This window comes from Phanerochaete carnosa (assembly GCF_000300595.1).
Source record: "Phanerochaete carnosa HHB-10118-sp unplaced genomic scaffold PHACAscaffold_11, whole genome shotgun sequence".
In the NCBI taxonomy this organism is placed as follows: domain Eukaryota; kingdom Fungi; phylum Basidiomycota; class Agaricomycetes; order Polyporales; family Phanerochaetaceae; genus Phanerochaete; species Phanerochaete carnosa.
Genome location: NW_006767638.1, coordinates 89,726 through 102,182, shown reverse-complemented (window position 1 = coordinate 102,182; position 12,457 = coordinate 89,726). Strand labels below are relative to the sequence as shown.

Sequence of the window (12,457 nt, the reverse complement as noted above, 5' to 3'; positions counted from 1 at the left end):
GGACAAGAAGGATAGGTCTGCGACGACGACGTCGGCGGCAGGCGAGAACAAGAAAGACCAATAAAGACCGGCAGCTTGCCAGTAGGTGGTCTCATTGGGTAGTTTCATGCTCTTATTTGTGTGGTGCTTCGTTACTTTTCACGAATGTTACGACGATGTCTCAGTACGTTACGGGGGAGAATGTGCCATGGCCCATAAGCTTTCCATCTTACGTTGTCAGAAAGGGACTGTCAGAAACGTTGGCTTGCCTCGGGAAGGGAGAGCAAAGGCCGAGTGCAACGTGAGAACGCTTTACTTGTTCTGGACGAGACGCGTCCACTGCCCACCAGCTGCTGCTCACCACCGCCGTCTCGTCGGCCGCTACGCTCTTTTTCTGGACGGTGCTGCTCCCGCCGACGTGAGTTTCGAGGTTTCGCCGATCCTAGAATGCCTGGAGATGCTCGTGACGTGGTATCGACCCTGCTCAGCTGGTGCTCCCAGCACGACATATGGATCGACCACAGGCTGTCTGTCGTCCCAGACACTGACCATGGCGGCTTGCGTGTGTTCAATGACTCGACAATGCCTATAGACAGCCATACGACCTGTGAGTCGCGTCCCTGCCCAAGGGCCGTCTGCCCCTGTCACGCTCACTTCTATCTTCGCATTCCCTTATTCTCGCCAACCATCGGACATTCGCGCGCCGTCCCGGGTGCTGTTGCGTCGATGCTATACTGTTCAGTGGTCACCATACCGAAGGCCACTGTGCTCTCGGCTCGGTCCTGTGCGCTTGCAGACGCCATCCCCATCGTTCCATATGGTCATGCTGCCCGGCTAGCATTGTCGCTGGCACTCTATGGCGAGCAGTAAGTATTTTCCGTCAGTCCATAAGAAGGGTGCATAGTGACCGCGCAGGCGCACCTGATGTGCGCTTGCCAGGCTCTTAGAAAAACGCTCGAGGTGGTACGGCTATCTTCAGTCGCTCCCACAGCACACGGTGCCCATCGCGTTGTTGTGGGGGATAGACGAAGTGTGGACCGATCAGGGGCAAGAAGCACTTGACGATGCCTGCCGAGCTGCAGCCCTGACCGCCGGCACGGAGATCGAAAGGGACATGTTGGGAGAAGAAGGGAGCGGCATCGTGGTGCGTTTTCGTCTCTGGGCGCAGGCTTCGCTTGTTCTCAGGTTGTGTATGGTAGTGCACCGCTACCGCATTGGGTTCGTCGGGGCGAGTTGCAGTATTTGGAGCACCTTGTACTGCGGACCTCGTCCTGATTCGCGTCAGAGCAACGAATTTCTGATTTCGTAATCCGTTCTATGCTGGCGTGCACTCACCAGGAGCTTTCCCTGCACCTTAGGACGAAATGCGGCAATATTACACTGACACAGTCGTGCCGGTGCTGTCTAGGCCAGGCTGGACATCAATTTTCGCCGCCCCGCCCGCCCTGTCGTTCGCGGGCTTTCTACATTCGTATTCTCTTGTCTCCTCGCGGTCGTTCCTTGTGGATGCATACCACACACTTGCCATGGTGCCCATCGCCGACGCGTGAGTGTTTCCCTTGAGCCCTGCTTCGTTTTACAAATCACGCCGCGGATATTGGATTCGAGGGAAGATGTTGAGTCGTTCTCGACGTCGCAGGGGCTTCTTTGCATACGGATATATGGTTACCTGGATATCCGGTATCAACGCCCATGGAGAACCCTTGTCGGAGATCCTCAACGTATCTCTATTGTATCCCGCAAATTCCAGCTGTTTCCCCGACGCTTCATCTCGCTCTGCTTCCCATACCCACTTACAGCATCACCATGGCTTGATCTGACATCGGCTCTTTGTCTCCTCATCTGTCAGGTTCAACCATACAGTTGAAAATCACATCCACCTCGAGGTGCGTAGCTTAATTGCTTGGGGTCCTTCTCCCGCCCCGCCGGTAACAGTCGCTGATGGCCTTCTGCTCCTACTCAACGTACCCTCGCCGGACAACCGCTACAATGATGAAAATTCTCTGTCACAAATTGGCTGTTCGCCCGACTCCACCCAATTCGCCCGCCGTTTCTCCGAATAATCCTCCTGGGCAATGACAACGTGGTCGTCGTCCTGCGGCGGGCGTGACAACAGAGCGAGTTCGACGTATGCGTCAGCTGTGGTTCGCTCGCTCAGTGTCCTCACGATCTGGAGGAAGACAACGAGAACGTGCCAATAGGGAAGAAGGACCCAAGCAATGCTCCATCAACTCGATATCTTGACGCCGGGCCCAGAACACAGTGGCGGAGGACCGCACAGGCCAACGCATGCCCCACTGCCGCAGCCGAGCCTGTTTTGAGGTTCGCACACCCGAACGACGACATCATTTTGCCGACACGGACGACCGAAGAAGCGGACACGTGCGACATGGTCTCAAACCGCCTCATCCCGGCGGGGGAAGAGGTGTTCAACACGTACGGCGAACAACTCACAAACGCGCAGCTGCTTGCACGGTACGGCTTCGCATTGGACGGGAATGAGAACGACATTGTCGGCTTCGAATGGGCGGACATGCAATCTGCTTTTGGGGCAGCGACTGAGCGTCTCGTCCTGGACCAGGCTACTCTGCTTCGCAACTACCAACGAGCCCTCGCGATATTCCCAAAACGCGAACGGTGGGGGGCTTCGAACCTCGTGTATCAGCCTGATAATGGGTCATCAGCGATATCAACACCCGATCCTGTCGATGGCGGTCTCGGACGGCACCATGAACACGATTGTGCCACGGTGCCCATGGCCATTAACAGCGACGCCAAAATCTCGCAAGGGCTATGGTTCTACTGCTCCATGCTCGCCGTCGTGGACGCGCGGCGTGCGCAGGGTCAAGAAACCGACCCATGCGAGGTGGCGGCGGTGGCTGAACGGCTCGCACGCAGCCAGCTCCTTTTCGAAGCGCGCCCGGATAGTGCAAGCTGGGCTTCTTCCGATGCAGATACGTATGACGATGAGGAGCGTGGAGATCCATCGCGCTATGAAGGCACGGAAGAGTTGGACAGGGTATGTTTCGCTCACTGTTTGGCTGGTTTTCATTTTCGCCTTGTGCTTCTAGCCTGTGTATGGCGCATGATATCATGCTGCGCCTTCGCCTTCTACGTCTCAGTCTAACAAACCTTGTGCTGCACGTCTTGGCTTTCTGACTGGTAGTGCGGCGCTGGAAAAACCTTCCATGCACCCTTCCATGTCGAGCGATCGGCGACTACATACTGGTCTATGTTCACGGGAAGTCTGTTGCACTTCGGACATCTGCGCACTCTAGGGGCTACTCGCTCTTTCTGTGTACTCCAATGCGTCGCATAGAACTTCACATGTGCACGAGCGTATCCACTGCATTCTATGCATACATTCGGCGCCCGCGAAGTGCGTTCCAGATACACATGCCACGCTCGTCTCCCCGCAATGACACGCATCCTGACCGTGATTCGTCAGCCCAAGTCTGTTGCCTATTCTTTTCTACGATCGACTGTCGAGGTCTTTCCCTTGGTTCCCAGAGTTATCCGGTCTCTGATGTACTGATTGCGGGTTGTGACAGGACACGCGGGCGCTGAATACGCTCGCTCGCATGGTAGCGTGGATATGCACCCAGTCCGCACGGGCTAGACGGTTGGGATGCCGTACGCCCGCGGCGAGCGCCCTCAGCACGCCGGAGCTGGTTACCCAGCTGGATGTGAGTGTTCTTCCCACCATCTTGTCTCGCCATCATATCCTCTTTTTCATTTCCTCATTCTTGCTTTTCCTTCGCGTGATTTTACCTTTCCGTGTCACGCAGCATGCGCAGGGACCCCATCTTTTTTTTCTTGCACGGCTTTTCTGGATATCTGCGGTGTTGCTGCTGTAGCCCCCTATGGCCGAGCGTCTGTGAGACCCTGACGTCGCTTCGCATGATGCAATCCGTCCTGAGCACAGCGTTCGCCCGCGAGCCTGTGTTGCGTCAGCCCTGTTCGCAGATGTGCGAGCACTTGCGCGGGGGACTACCATCATCAGGCTGACTCCCGTCGCATACCAGGCTGCGAACGGAGCCTGTGCAACTCTCATACGCGGCCCACAGTCGAGGTGCGATGCTCCGGCGTCTATAAGCCGTGCGTGGGTACGTTTTCGATAGAGGAGGCCTGGAACGCACCTGGCCAGGGCCTGTTCTAAACATCTCCGTAGCTTCCGTCCGCGCCCTCGTTCTTTATGGTTCAATGTGCTATTTGTGCGTGCGTTGTTGCCAGATATGTGGCGACCTGATTCGCACCGAGCAGGCGTGCGAGTGCGGGGGTGCCGTAACGACTGTCGTGACGGCACCCGAAGCCTGTCCTCCAAGGCGTATGAGGGGGTCACGCGCGATGGCCATCGCTCGCTAGCCAAGTCGCTGGATGCATCGACCCCCACAGACCCGGCGCGCCCTCTCCGCCTGACGACATCGCTCCCCGCATCGATGGGTCGCAGACAGGCATGGGTCGAATAGCCTTTGCGCCTTCACGATCGCCATTACGTTCGCGCTCAGGGCCCTCGCACGGTGCCTTGCGATGCAGCCAGCTTGCACAGCGAGCCCGCACAACCCTCTCAAGCCCAACACTCGCGTCGCTGCTGGGCCCTGCGCAGAGCGCGGCTGGCCTGGGCTCGTGCAGGGGCTCGGTATGCGCCTCTTTCGCACCGCACCGCGTTATTTCAACGTCCTCGAGACGTCGTATGCTCAAACTCCTTCATCTGACAATTTTGTCTGAATTTTCCAATTTCGTTCGCATTTCATTTGCGCTGCTCTTTCAATTTTGCTCTCAATTTTGTTATTCGGTCTCGCATTCCCGCGTGATAGCTCAGGGCTGTCAGGGTGCTTGGAAGATGCCGCAATGTACCCTGACGGGAAGGTTCGCGCTGCGCTGGTCTCAACTGGGTTTGTCACGCTTCTGGGCGGTGTGTCCCTTGTCAGGTTTCTAGTGCCTTCCCCTGGGTTATCACGCTGTGTTTCCCCTAGGCTATCTCGCAGGACAGGACACGCTTCCGCCGTGTCGGGTCACGCTGGACATAACCCCTCTCACCGAACCTTGTTTTCGTCGTCTGTCGCTCGCTGTGCGCTGTCCGCGATCGGTCCCATGTCGCTGGCCTTCCTGGCTCGAGCGAGGTAGCCGCCACAGACTGGGCCTAGGCCCGGCCGCCACCGGGTATCGTCGCGACGGATTTTTTTCTGTGGACGACGGACGGGGTCTGGGTGCGAAGCCAGAGGGCGGGGAAAGATCCGCAGTCAAACGACGACCGTGTTGCATTGACTCGGTGAATTGTTCTGGCACGTTTCTGTCTTATCCATGCGCGGCGTCGGCTGGTGGTGTGCTGGCAACAGGGCACCTGCAGACTCCTTTGGCTATCGATCTGCGTGCGAGGCTGGACCGTCGAAAACGCGCATAGCGGGGGCCTGTGCCGGGCGATCGAAAATGCAATCTTTTCTGTCAGACTTGGATTGAATGTGCACGTTCATATATCTGTCCTTCCTTCTCGCGCTGTGGGCCCGGCTGCATTCGACGATCCAGCCTGGCAGACTTTCCACGAAGGGAAGTAATGCACGGTCTCGACCGCCTGGCGCCTGTCACATCACGCGTCTGCGTGCCACTCGTCCGGTTCGTGCGCACTCGCTGGCCCGCAAGCGGAGCCCTCTCGGGTCGCGCCCGCAGCTGCGCGGAGTCACCCACCGCTCCTGTCACTTGCACGGTCCGTTGTGGCGCAGGGCGGGCCTAGACGCGTGCGGAGCAGCTCCAGGGTCCTCCCGCGACGCTCGCGCGCGCCCGGCGATTCATTTGGCGGCTTCCAAGCGTCCTGCCGGGCGATGCCCTCTCTGGTGTCGCGATTTCTACTCTCCGTGTATCGTCTTGTCCGTATGCCTGTCTGTCCATATGCTCGAGTGCGCGTCGCATCACGGGAAACGCGTTACGTGTCGCGATGCACGACGTCGCTTAGCCGTGTCCGTGGCTTTTCTGATTCATTTCGTGCCTCTGCCTCTGGCCTCTAGCCACGCTTTGCTGCTGACGTTTCCCAGACGTTGTGGTATTCCATGGTCCGTTGACGACAACACCCGGAGCGCAGCGTGGCTCGTATTCGTTTTCCACCGTCTGCACCGCTGATGTCACCCTTTTTCTGCGCTTTAATTTCTCTCTCTCTCCTATTGTCCATTGTCCATTGTGCTCTCGGTGCCGAGGTCTCGGGATGCGGTGCTCGCTTGGACGACGTGATGACGGGTAGTGACGACGGTTTCCGATTCATGTCCTTGCCCTCCGTGATGATGCCCCAGAGCGGGCGGGGGCAGAACCGCGATTCGACGCGCGCAGGGAGTTCGGGGCACCATGTGGGTCATGCGGGAAACGGTCGCTGGAATACTGCGGGCTCTGCGAGACCCAAGGTGCGCGTGCGGGGTGCGAGAAAGGGCAGGGACCCGATGCGCTTTGGTTCCGCGCACCGGCGCGACGGCGCACATGAGGGTTTCTCCCTCTCGAGCGGCGGCTTGGCCAGGTGTTTGTGGGTCTCCCGCTTTGCGCTTTGTTGCTGCGCACCCCTCTTTTGCTTTTTATTCCTTCCGTTCTTTCGTGTCGGGTACGCGTTGTGCTGATGGGGACCTCTCCTGCCTAGGATTTGCCCGAGGGCTACACCAAAACCCGGCTCGCACTCACGCAGGTGCTCACAGAGCGCAGCATCCTCGAGAGCTGCGCCGCGCTGTGGGAGGAATTCGCCGCGTCGCTCCCTCAAAGCCCACGGCCGGGTGCCGTTGGGACGGCAGGCGCTCCAGCGACGGCGAAGAAACGCAGGCGGTCGGATGACGACGAACCCAAGCGGAGACCAGGAGGCCTAGAACTCTTGGTGGAGTACGCTAGTGAGGACGACGACTAGCTGCGCCATATAGCACAGTGCGCCGGATGCAGAAACGTAAACCTGATGTGGAACAGTACTGCATTAGATCGAGGAAAGGACAATATTGGATATCTGGCGCATTAGACTACACTAGCCTGTCGAACGCCACTGTCACTGCCAGGCTTCCGGTCTGTTGGGCATTCGCTGGGATAAGCCAGCAAGTCGCCGTCTGGCCTGTCGTATTATCAGCAACGTTCTCACGAAGATACAGCGAGATCCAAAGCGTGCAGGAAGGGCGCAAGCTCCTGTTCTCACGAAGATACACCCAGCGGTCAAACTCTAGCCGTGGGGCGGCCAATCGGGGGAGTCCAGCACGGTTGGCCATCGCCGAAACGCATGCCTCGGAGTGCTGTGCTGACTGGAAGGCCAATAGAGATTGTCCAGGGCGGGAAACATGGGATGCTGCGGGGGGAGTAAGCTTTCTGAGGTGCACGTGCGATGCGAGAAAGAGAGAGAGAGAGAGAGAGGGGAAGAAGAAGGGGTGCAGGCCTGAGGGGCCTCCCCCTGGCAGGAGAAAAAGATGGAAGCGCGACGGTTGTCTGTGGGACAGGCTGAAAGGGTCGTGAGCCTGGGAAAGACGGACGAGCGAAGGCGACGCGTCCACGCACGCACGGGGGCAGCTGTGCTGGCCACGCAGGGGTGGCCCGATGCGTTGCGGGTGTCGTTCGCGAAGCTGGTCGAGGGCTGGGAATGGCGAAGGCGAGCGATGCCGGCACTCGCGTCCTTCCGACCCGCTCCTCGCTCATTGCTACTCGTCCTGCGCCTTCGGAGGGGGAGGCGTTTGTGCGGTACGGCCCGCCGTGTGGTTAGACGTTGAGCTTCCGTGCAGCCCGTCGCTGTTGGGTTCTTGCAGAGGATCTGAGCTAGGGTCGTGCAAGCGCGGGAGCTCTGGTTCCGAGTGCTGGCTTCGACATGGATCAGAATCAACATAAAGTGCTGACAGAGAGCGATACAAACAGGTGTTGTGACGGATCGTGGGCAGGAGATGTGCCAGGCGAGGGCCGGGGGCGAAGGATGCGTCGGTGGAAGCCCGCTGGTGCAGCGAACGCGGGGAGTACGGCGGAGAGGATTGCTGATTTGCATAAGGAGACAGTGGGGAAGGGAGGATCGGCGTGGAGGAGCCCAGGAGAAGGCGAGTGGTGTGGCGAGAGCGGGACGGAGGGCGCAGGGCGGGGAGAGAAGCGAGGAGACCAGGTCGCGGGGGTCGGACCGGGCATGTGCACGGAGGGTCGGAGAGCGATAGAGGGTAAGAGGGCGGGGCGAGAAGCTGCACTCTCGCTGTCCCGGTTTCATTACACGTCTTTTCGGTACACAGTCCCATCAGATGTGTGTCCTGTGGGAGCACATCCTGGTGGCGCGCACGAGGCCTGAGAGTCGCGAGCCGGCGGTATCGCCAGCACCGGCGGCGTTGCTTCTCCCGTCCGAGGGTGCTCGACAGGACGCACGGCGGCGCATCCCTCTTTGGCATCCGTCGGTCGCTGGCGGTGACTCGCGCTGACGTGGCGGGGCGCCGAGCCCAGGCCAGCCAGCCAAGGATGCAGCATCCCGCTTTCGGGGCATCACATCGCGAATCGAGCGTGGACCGCACCCAGCCAGGGTTCGTGACAGATGTGTGACACAGCCGTGACAAGGGGAAAGCGTGAGATCGGCGGTGGATCTGAATTGTTTTCTGTGGGAACAGTCATACTGGCCCAAAACGGAAGGAGGACCCGAGATAACGGTAGATGTGGTCCACCGGGCAAATGATATAACGACCTCGTTGGCCGTCCCTTGCATGCTGCTTGCACTGCAGTCCACTCTCCCCTCAACATGATGAACGGCGTCGACACAGAATGGTGCCTCCGCTGCGGCGACTCTCGTCCTCAGGTGCGTCCCCGTCCTCTCTCTCGTTCCCGCCCCTGCTCACCTCCTTCCCACAGGAAGGCGACCAGTTCTGCTCGGACGCCTGTCGCGACCTCCACCGCGCCGACAAGCTCCCGCTTGTCATCCCGTCCCGCCCTTCGTCCCCCGCCCTCTCCGACCCCTCCGACCCTGGTTTTCCCCTTCCATCCCCATTCAGAAGATGATCCCCATCCCGACATCACCCATGCCGAAGACTGGGTCGGCAAAGGCGCCGACGGCGTCGCTGCATGGGCGGCCTCTATACCACTAGGCGCCCCTCCATCCTCCTCATCTTCCAAGCCTTCGTCCTCATACAAGACGTCCCCGCAACTCATACGGCCACGCGCAAGCACCAGCAGCGCCGCTTCGAGCAGCTCAGACCGCCCACGGCGCTCCCGCTCCAAGAGCCACCCACACCCGATACCATCCTCGGCAACGCTTCGCCCTTCACTGCCGTTCAGCGTGAGCACCCGCAAGCCTGCGCCCCCACGGCTTTTTCTCTACAGCACTTCTCCATCACAGCACCAACGTCCCCCCAGCCCAAGCCGTGAGAGCAGCGTCTGCTCACCATACACCGCAACCTGCACTGCGCTCCCTCACGCATCATCATCTGCGTATGACGAGTCGCCAGCCCTCTCACCTGTGCAGCCCATCCTCAACCCCCGCATCTCGCTCCCAAGCCTCACCACCCAGAGCGCGACCGCTAGCCTCAGCAGCCTAGCTACCCCACACACCGCCTCCCGTCCGCCGTCCCGCCCTCAATCTCGTCCGTCCTCGCGCCCGAACAGCCTGCACCCGGCACAGTTCCGGAACTCGCAGCACCTCAACTCGTGCCCGGGGTCTGCTGCCGTGAGCATCGCGGGCGACGTCGAGGAGGAGGACGAGGAGGAGAAGACACCCGAGAGCCGTCCGGCGAAGAAGAGCTGGGTGCACGCGGCCGTCAAGACCTTTAGCACCCGCGTGAGTGAGTGGGCGGGCAGCGCACGGCACCCGCCGTACGCGTACGGACACGTCCTGCCGCCGCAGGGCGTCCACACGCACTCGCTCAGCCGCCAATGCTCGCTCTCTCGTGCGTGTCGCGAGACGGACGAGCTGGTGGCATCCTCCAGTGCCGGGCCATCGCGCGAGCCATCACGACCGCCCAGCCCGAAGCCCAGCGTGCCGATCCCGCGGGTGGGGGTCCCCAGCCAGGGAGGCTTCCGGCCGCGAACGCACCGTGCGTCACCGCAGCCGTTGTTCCCGATGCAGGACGGGCTCGCGCGCCCCGGCGCCGAGTTCTTCGTGCAGGAAGAGCTGAACAGGCAGCGGCAGGCGGAGAAGAGCAGCAAGGCAGCCCCCGCGGGGAAGCGGGAGAAGGAGCGGGTGGTGCGTCTCGGACGCGGCCTTGCGCCGTCGTCGCGCGTGCAGAGCCGGGTCGACCTCTCGTCGATGTGGCGTCAGCCGCCGGGGCGGAAGAGGACGACGGCGACGTACATCCACGAAGACGAGCTGCACGTGTTCGACGAGGAATCGGAGAAGGAGAAAGAGGCGTTCCAGGCTAGGGGTCGGCGCGCGGAGCGGCAGGAGAGGACCTTCGCGATCATGCAGGGGCTGGGAGGCGTCGTGCAATAGTGAACACCTCCCGTCGACGATCTCTGCCTCTGCCTCAGCCCTTCATCGCACTCATCATCAGACCCTCTTGTGACCATCTCCAGCAAGTCCCGCGTCGCCTGGACGCCCATCAAAACACCCCTACGGACTCTGGATTGTTGTACTTTTAAAAACTTTTGCTCCATCTCTTCCTTTTTCGCATCCGTTTTCCCCTTGGATCCACTGCTATGATCAGCAACCACCGCTCACGCGAAAACCTGCGCTCTGGCCGACATTTTTTTCTGGCCGGCGCGGACTCTCCTGCTTGTGCTTTTGAAGGCCGGCCCCCCACACTGATTGGCCGCTCGACGCTCGTTTCCGCCGCTCACTTTTCGTCTCTCTCTGCTCAGCAACTCATCATCGCCATCGTCAAGCACGCAATATTGATATATATATACGCATACAATCACATATACCGTCGTCATCTTTTGCACTGCTAGTGCGCCCTCGCCCACCTTCACTGCCTTTTGATATTCCTTTGTGTATGGCTTCAGTGTTTTTTTATCCAGCAAGTTTTTCCTTTACATGCATGCATCGCACTCATCTCGTAGCACGGCTCTATAGAGGTTCTCCCGCTTTTATTTGTTTTTTTTCATCCTGCTCTTTGCACTCGGTGTCGCACACGTTGTGGATGTAGCCATGATATGACGTCTGGTTTGTGTCTTGGTATACCAATAGAGGAATTGCAACAGCTCGATCGAGAGGACGCGATGAATGAGCGAGTTGAGCATTGATAGCAGGACGCGTCAGGCAGGTGCGATCGGGAGGCCTGACGTGCATCTGTTCATGTACATGTTCCCGGTCGACTGTCTCGCTCACCGAGCCCCTTGTCTGGCAGAGCGTATGCTGCTCGTGGATTTAATTAAGCTGTCAGCTTCGAGGCCGGGTATGGTCTGCGATGTTTTCGCAGGCAGGGTCATGTTTCGATGCATGCATGCACGCATGGACCGTGCGCGGCTTTGCACCCGGGGCTCAGCTGCGCATATCGCTCGTCTTCTCGTGCAAACTCTCTCCCTCCTGGTTCGACCATGTTCGACGCCCTTCGGACGGCCACGCCAGCCTTCTAGCCTCGCCATGGATTCTCCCGAACGCCGGTCGCCCTCGACGTCACCGCTCGGGCCACGCGACCCAGCGACCGGCCAGCCCCGCGCGCAGCTGCTCCGGCCATCTGCATCTGCAACGCCATGTGGTCCGCATCCGCGTACCCTCCCACTCTTAGCGTGCACAGAAAAGAGTCTTGTTCCAGACGGGGCAGCTCTGCCCGAATGCGGACAGGCGCTGCGCATCCACGGCGCAAGGGGAGTCTTTGCCGCGCGCTGCAGGCCGGGAGGCAACGCCCACGCAGCACCACCGGCGGGCCCAGAAGCGCGTCGTCGGGGATCCGCGCCGGGAACGGACGACGCTCCTGCCAGAAGCGGCCGCGCTGCACACACCGTCGCCGTATGCGCTGATGTTGCGCGAATGCAGAGATGTGCACGCCAGCCAAGTCTCCGTCGTGGCGCTCGCGTCGGATGCAGAGGCACCGCTGCTCGCCTCCGGAGCCACGTCGTCGGGGACGGTGCAGTGCGCGCGCGCGCGCACACAACCCCGATGCGTGCCGCTCGGACATGCATGCTGAGCACGGATCGACGTGATCTGCCCCTTGATGCTTCTCCCTCCTTTCATTATGCAGGACTGCCAGTGCCCGCCTCGGTGCGCCCAGGTACCCATCTGCGGCGTGCAAGTACTCTGCCCACCGCGTCCCGAGGCCATCTGCATTTGATGTCGACCAGCCCGTGGTCGGAGCACGCCAAACAGCACGTTCACGGCAGAAGCACGCGTCCTTGCGCGATCGGGCGCGCGCGACGCCGTCCAGGACGATGCGCGGCGGCTCAACCGTTCATCCGCTGCTCGCCTCGAGAGACCCAGGACGCCCAACTCTATCATCTTCAATGCCGTCCGGGCAGTGTTCTAGCTTCCTGGGCCACGATAACGCGCTGTTCTAGCCTGCGGGCCTTCTGACAGCCTCCTATCGCTGTCTGCCTCCGGGCCTTCTCTCTTTTTGCTGCGAGTTCCAGTGGAAGCATCTCTCAT

The 12,457-nt window shown here is 60.3% G+C and overlaps 6 protein-coding genes across 6 annotated transcripts; 5 read left to right on the top strand and 1 right to left on the bottom strand.

The window, feature by feature from the left end:
- The first annotated feature begins 462 nt into the window (after nucleotides 1-462).
- Nucleotides 463-1,078, top strand: PHACADRAFT_263649 (uncharacterized protein). The gene is made up of 3 exons (XM_007400594.1): nucleotides 463-586; nucleotides 722-845; nucleotides 918-1,078. The coding sequence occupies exons 1-3, from the start codon at nucleotides 562-564 to the stop codon at nucleotides 1,039-1,041; spliced, it is 273 nt and encodes a 90-aa protein (XP_007400656.1). The 5' UTR covers nucleotides 463-561; the 3' UTR covers nucleotides 1,042-1,078.
- A 239-nt stretch (nucleotides 1,079-1,317) lies between these two features.
- Nucleotides 1,318-3,106, top strand: PHACADRAFT_152301 (uncharacterized protein; the record flags this gene model as incomplete). The annotated part of the gene is made up of 3 exons (XM_007400593.1): nucleotides 1,318-1,525; nucleotides 1,829-1,865; nucleotides 2,096-3,106. The coding sequence occupies exons 1-3, from the start codon at nucleotides 1,344-1,346 to the stop codon at nucleotides 3,104-3,106; spliced, it is 1,230 nt and encodes a 409-aa protein (XP_007400655.1). The 5' UTR covers nucleotides 1,318-1,343.
- Nucleotides 3,107-7,622: 4,516 nt separating this feature from the next.
- On the bottom strand, nucleotides 7,623-8,091 carry PHACADRAFT_200327 (uncharacterized protein; the record flags this gene model as incomplete). The annotated part of the gene is made up of 2 exons (XM_007400592.1): nucleotides 7,623-7,779; nucleotides 7,832-8,091. 2 exons carry the CDS (start codon nucleotides 8,089-8,091, stop codon nucleotides 7,623-7,625), a joined length of 417 nt encoding a protein of 138 aa, XP_007400654.1.
- A 435-nt stretch (nucleotides 8,092-8,526) lies between these two features.
- Nucleotides 8,527-9,167, top strand: PHACADRAFT_263645 (uncharacterized protein). The gene has a single exon (XM_007400591.1). The coding sequence runs from the start codon at nucleotides 8,707-8,709 to the stop codon at nucleotides 8,938-8,940; it is 234 nt and encodes a 77-aa protein (XP_007400653.1). The 5' UTR covers nucleotides 8,527-8,706; the 3' UTR covers nucleotides 8,941-9,167.
- A 6-nt stretch (nucleotides 9,168-9,173) lies between these two features.
- On the top strand, nucleotides 9,174-11,088 carry PHACADRAFT_263644 (uncharacterized protein). Its single transcript, XM_007400590.1, has one exon. It carries the CDS (start codon nucleotides 9,998-10,000, stop codon nucleotides 10,364-10,366), a length of 369 nt encoding a protein of 122 aa, XP_007400652.1. The 5' UTR covers nucleotides 9,174-9,997; the 3' UTR covers nucleotides 10,367-11,088.
- A 370-nt stretch (nucleotides 11,089-11,458) lies between these two features.
- PHACADRAFT_200325 (uncharacterized protein) lies at nucleotides 11,459-12,002 on the top strand (the record flags this gene model as incomplete). Its single annotated transcript, XM_007400589.1, has 2 exons — nucleotides 11,459-11,604; nucleotides 11,660-12,002. The coding sequence occupies 2 exons, from the start codon at nucleotides 11,459-11,461 to the stop codon at nucleotides 12,000-12,002; spliced, it is 489 nt and encodes a 162-aa protein (XP_007400651.1).
- Nucleotides 12,003-12,457: the final 455 nt, after the last annotated feature.